Source organism: Coregonus clupeaformis, chromosome 30 (genome assembly GCF_020615455.1).
Source record: "Coregonus clupeaformis isolate EN_2021a chromosome 30, ASM2061545v1, whole genome shotgun sequence".
Lineage (NCBI taxonomy): Eukaryota > Metazoa > Chordata > Actinopteri > Salmoniformes > Salmonidae > Coregonus > Coregonus clupeaformis.
The window spans coordinates 51,866,377-51,872,240 of NC_059221.1; the positions used below are offsets into that span (position 1 = coordinate 51,866,377).

Here is a 5,864-nt window from a genome sequence, read left to right on the forward strand (position 1 = left end):
TGAGTTGGTTAGTGTGCCAACGCTCCTCCCACTCTGGGCACCGGCACAGATGCCAGCTCCAACCACCCCCCGGCCATCTCCTTCACCGACCCCCGCCCTTATCCCGTCCCTGGTGGGGTCGCACACCTGGGCCCCATCGTTGTTGCTGTGTAGGAGGACTGGCGCTCGCTTGCCCCTCAGACGCCCCTCAGCGTCGCAATCTGAAAACACCAGCGCTCCAGCAACCTCGTGGTCCCTCCTACGGGTGCTCACGTCTAATCTCCGATCTCATCTCACGAGCACCTGTAAATAACAAACAATCAATAGGGTCTCAATAGCCGACATTTATCTGTCGGTCCGTCTCTATTTTGGGTGAGAGTCATTAATAGTTCTGCCCGTAGAGTCTGTGCGCAATGCTATTTGTTTTGATTGATTTTCCCCCTGAATACATCACTATAATGCTATTCGATTAGGTAAATAAATAGATCAACAATATCACCTTCTGTTCCCAGGTCTGTAAATGCACCCCAACCCCCTCTCCTTGAGCACCGTTGTTTTATGCATGCTATCGTTTAACGTAACCCTTGGGTTAAATGTAAAAAAGAAAAAAGAAAGGCAAATACACCAATAATATCCGTTGTCTACAAAAAACATTTTTGTTCCCCATTTTTCTGTTTCCTCTCTTTCACTCGTATTGTCTCCGTCTCAGTTTCTCTCTTTTTCTGGCTGTGTGAGCGCGAGCGCAGTGACAGATGGCGGGGCCCTCTTCCCTCGGGAAGGCAATCTCTCCGAATGCGGGCGCATGTCAATCAAGCTCTCATGTGATGGCTCTTGCCAGTGACGTGCCAACCATATGGCCTGGCATCATAGCTGGTATGTAACCCTGCCTGGTAGCGATGCCACACTGTCTCAGAGCGCGCGCGCGGATAGCACACTGAAAGCACCCTGCCGCACCTATAGGAGCGTTTGCTCGCGGTCCCAGAAGATGGTCTGAACTCACGCGCTTTCCACCCTTTCAAGAGCTCCCGCGGAGGTAAGTTGGAGTGTAAACAAATCGACGAGTGACCTTCCCAAAATGGAAAGTAATTAATTTAATAAATAGAGATTAATAATGCAAGGCTAATTCGTGACCGTTTTTTGGTGGATGTGTGTGCGTCCTGTAAACGTCTGTTTTGAATTCACTCAGCTATATGCCATTTTTGAACATTTGGATTATGGTATAGCTATGATTCTTCGTTTGGCACGATGTTATGTTCCATTCGTCCTTCAACTTTTAACAGCACGGACCTCCATTCTGACCTCCATTCTTAATTATATTCTAGGCGTGCAATATAATATTCCATGCTTATTTTGTTCAGAAAACAGCTATCCACAAAGACAAGCTCTAGTCTACAGCCTATCTCTGTGGACAATCGGAAAAAATAGCAACAATCTTCCTCCTGAATTTAATTAATTTCAATAGTCAGACAGTATACGGCATTAATTTGATTAGTGAAAAATACAAAATAAAGCCTGTTTCTATGGATCTATGGAAACAGAGAGATGAAGAGAGAGAGATACAGTGGGAGAGAGAGGGGAGGCAGAATTATTCTTCACTGTCAGCTCATTATTTCTGCGTCTCATGGCTTAGATGGAAGATTTATCGATGATTTTATCTGGGTGTTCATCTTGGAGAAAATGAAAGGGTGGGTGGGGCGTTATTGAAAGCTAATGCGGATGTAATTTATTTGTGTTTGTGTAGTTTTATCATCCACAATTATCCTCCAACAGCACAACCTTTTACATTCCAAAATACATCGATAGCTCCCGTAAATCACGCAAGCACAGGCCATGCAAGAGGAGCTTATTGTTGCAATAAATAAATAAAAAATCTGGTTTCTAAAATGCATTTTTGATATATATTTAACAACTGCTAAAAGGATACAAGCAATTTCCATCTGTAAATGCAAACCTCTCCAACTAAAAGTGGTTTAGAATCGTTCAGTCGTGCATACTGAATTATGTGTGAAATATTTTTCTTGTAAGGTAGTCTACATGGTCTGTTAATTAAACGTTTTTTTTTTTTTTTAATTGAGCAAATCTCCTGAGCCTGAAATTTCAAAACGAGATTTTGCCTCTGGCACACCCTCGAGATAATTAGCACCGTATTCCTCCTGGTTGACTTTGGGTCCACACACATCACGTAGCCCAACCACAGTTCTCCATAGCCTAGCAGAGATACAAGAGATTTACAGTGATTTAGGGTGACAATATGTTATTGGTTTGAGATGGTTTAAACTGTCCATCTATAATCTCTTTGCACTGGCTATTTACATTCAAATACCATCTCGTTTCTCCTTTTCGGATAATTGACGCTATTTTCAGAAAGGCCTGGCTCAATCAACTTTGTATTTTTGTATTATAATCTTTGGATGATATTCTAATTGGCGTTTGGGTAAGATATTTACAAATTAAATAATTATTGAGTGTCATAATAACAATGTACATTATTATTATTATTACTATTATTATTGTTATTATTATTATTATTATTATTATTATTATTATTATTATTTATTGCCAATCAAAATGGATCTTTGCGGATATGATAATCTTGTATTAACCCATGGGTATCAGTAGTGCCCTCTGGTAGGCTATTAGGCTGAGCATTACAAGAAAACAGTGGCTCTGCAGGTGTGGTAGAAGTCATCTCAATGTCAAATTTTACAAAAATATGATAGCCTATTCATTCAAATAACTTCAGATATCCACACACAATATTTTGTAATCTCGTCTGACACGATGATCAACACCAAGGTAGACACGCTAAAATTAGACTATAAATGTACATATCCTCATGCCATGCTTTTTGTGGAGGTGGGTAGTGTGGTGGAATAGTGCTGGAATGTAGCCAAGAGTATGTGGGCGTCGGGGGGAGTGAAAGTAGGGGCAAGTCGCTTCACAGCGCGCCCCACTGGATCTGTAATGTGGCCTGTACCGCTGAGACCCGCTGTGCCAGGGCAGGAGGGAGCACATGGACGACAGCAGGGAATTAAATAGGGGACCCGTCAGGCGATAGACCCGGGTGTTCACTGAAATGTTTCCAATGGCATGCTGTTTTAGTTTCTCCCAACAGTTATAACTTAAGTCTTATTTGGCTATTCATTTCCTCTGGCTTTATCATGAAGAGCTATTAATTAAAACTTGAGTATTATCCCATTGTTGTTGAATGCATTTCATTACATTCTTGTTTTTCCATTTAGCCCTTTTCTGATTTGAAATGTCCTCACTCCTCATACAACTTCCTTTATCTCTTTCAGTGCCGCAATGTTGACTAGGCTGTTCAGTGACCCGTCGCTGCTTCCCGATATGCATAAGTATTCGGCCTGGGCAGAGGACAGCGAGAGCGAGGACTCGAAGACCAAGGATGATGAGGATCACTGCCGCGTGGGCGATGACGACATGGATGTCCCGGACCTGAGAAGCAGCCGGGCACATTCTGAGATCGGTGGTGAAGACGAGGAGGACGACGAGGCGGATGAGGACGAAGGAGAGGACGGTGCAGAGGGGGACGGGCCCAAAAAACGGGGCCCTAAGAAGCGTAAAATGACACCTGCGCGTATCGAGCGCTCCAAGATGCGTCGTCAGAAGGCGAACTCACGGGAGAGGACGCGCATGCACGACCTGAACTCTGCGCTCGACAATCTGCGTAAAGTGGTGCCCTGTTACTCCAAAACGCAAAAGCTCTCCAAAATCGAGACTCTCCGTTTGGCCAAGAACTACATCTGGGCCCTCTCTGAGATCCTGCGCTCCGGTAAGAAGCCTGATCTTGTGTCCTACGTGCAGACGCTGTGTAAAGGACTGTCCCAACCCACGACCAACCTGGTTGCGGGTTGTCTGCAGCTCAACTCCCGAAACTTCCTAACGGAGCAGTGTCCGGAGGGGGGACGCTATCCCGGCTCCAACTCCTTCTCCATGCATCCTTACCCCTACCAGTGCTCCCGCCTCTCCAGCCCTCAATACCAGTCTGGTTCCAACTCGCATCCCTTACGGACACACGGGTACTGCTCAGCCTACGATTCACTGTACGGTGGCAGTGGATCTCCAGAATACAACAGCCCAGAGTACGAGGGGCCCATCTCCCCTCCCGTGTGCATCAATGGCAACTTTTCTCTGAAGCACCAGGGCACTACGTCCCCCGAGGTAGCCGAGAAAGGCTACCATTACTCTATGCATTACTCTGGCCTGGCCGGCTCTCGCCCCACTGCTGGCCACATATATGGTTCTTCAGGGGTGCGGAGCAGCATCCAGTCTGAAAACGTATCGCCTTACCACGACATGCACCTGCACCACGAAAGGGCCCCCGTCCCTGTATACGATGAACTCAATGCGTTTTTCCACAACTGAAACGGCAGTAATATTGCCATGTGTGTGAGTCTTCTTGCAATCAACAATCAGTTAGTTGCCCACCTTTGGCAAGGCGCGTGCACGGTCACCCCCCACCCCCTCCCCTAAACCTTAGTCCCAAAGGACTATGACACCAGACACTGACTATTGTGGAAAAAGCGTTTTATTTATTGTTTTTCTATGTCCTTTTATATAATTGTATTTATTTTGTATCTATTCTGTGACGATGGTATGCTGTGAAAATGTTGCATTTGAAATGGAATGTGTACAGATTTGACGGTGATTGAAATATGGATTGTTATTGAAATAGCTAGATGAACAGAGTTCAAATGCAACCAGATAGTCACGTTTATAACATTGTAACAACCGATGATGCTGTAACTAATTTGGAAAGAATAGCCTAATCTGAAAATAGAGGATTAAATTAAGAAGCAAGCAGTGCACTTAAAATAAAGCACGTCGCAGAGATAGGAAGATATATATTTTTTCATGTCGACAATTGGCAACAGCTATGTCAGAAAATAAAACATATTTCACATCTATGCAAGAAATAGCCTACGCCAAACGAGTATACAAGGACCAATTATAGGCTATATCTAAAATAGTGTACATGAAATCATCAATTTAATACTTCTCAACAATATCGTTTCATTGCTGCTCGGCCCCTATTCTGACTTGCCATAACACACACGGGGGGAAATGCTTGACGTCTCATTTTTTGTTGAGGGACATGGATTCAAGTTAAAATTGTATGTCCTCACCATGATGACACAGAGAATACACTTTTCGATCCCTAGAATACCACCAATGGATAAGGAAAAGCAAATGAAAAGCAAACAATATTTGGCAGAGTAGGCCTACTAGGCTAAAGCCAACATTTAAAATTAGTGATTCTAAAGAACCAGATATGGGCTCATGCTACCAGCTCCTGCTGGTCAAGTCTTTCTAATGTAGACGATTCATTAGAGTAGGCTACCTTTAATGGGTTTGCAAGATTGCACTATATTTTAGATGTCATTCAAATGCAATCGAAAGTAGTTTAATGTAGGCCAATAGCCTTGTCCTTTATACATCTACAATCCTGTCAGTGATTGAACGGAGAATCGGATAGGCCTACAATAAAATATGTTAAACACAATATTTCATGTCATGTCACAGGAACAAATATGGCAAGTCAAGTAACTTTCCAATCAATCGAACACATTGACTTGTTGAATAGGCGTATTTCTAAAAGTGTAAGGGCAAGGATTTAGCACTCAATTTCTAAATAGTCGAAGTTAACATTATTATTATTATTATTATTATTATTATTATTATTATTATTTACAAACGTTATTATTTAATGCATTATTTTGTCTATAATAACTAATCAATGCAATTATTTCCACTAAGGGTCCCCAGAGTCGTCAACATGTGTTGCATTTTTCATTGAAAGTGAAAGTTAAAACTTTGTATTTAAACAATGTGTGTGTGGTAAAATAAAATGATAATACATTAAA

At 42.7% G+C, this 5,864-nt stretch overlaps 1 protein-coding gene across 2 annotated transcripts; it reads left to right on the plus strand.

Annotated features, from left to right (window-relative positions):
• The first annotated feature begins 784 nt into the window (after positions 1-784).
• On the plus strand, positions 785-5,864 carry LOC121569601 (neurogenic differentiation factor 2-like). Of its 2 annotated transcripts, none has more exons than XM_045209355.1 (2): positions 785-1,012; positions 3,279-5,864. In XM_045209355.1, the coding sequence occupies exon 2, from the start codon at positions 3,286-3,288 to the stop codon at positions 4,363-4,365; it is 1,080 nt and encodes a 359-aa protein (XP_045065290.1). In that variant the 5' UTR covers positions 785-1,012; positions 3,279-3,285; the 3' UTR covers positions 4,366-5,864. The 2 variants fall into 2 exon arrangements, with proteins under 2 accessions (XP_045065290.1, XP_045065291.1); XM_045209356.1 differs by lacking the exon at positions 785-1,012 and adding an exon at positions 2,085-2,413.

Bases quoted from the DNA above. Each gene is read 5' to 3' on its own strand.
- LOC121569601 (XM_045209355.1), top strand. From the start codon at position 3,286: ATGTTGACTAGGCTGTTCAGTGACCCGTCGCTGCTTCCCGATATGCAT.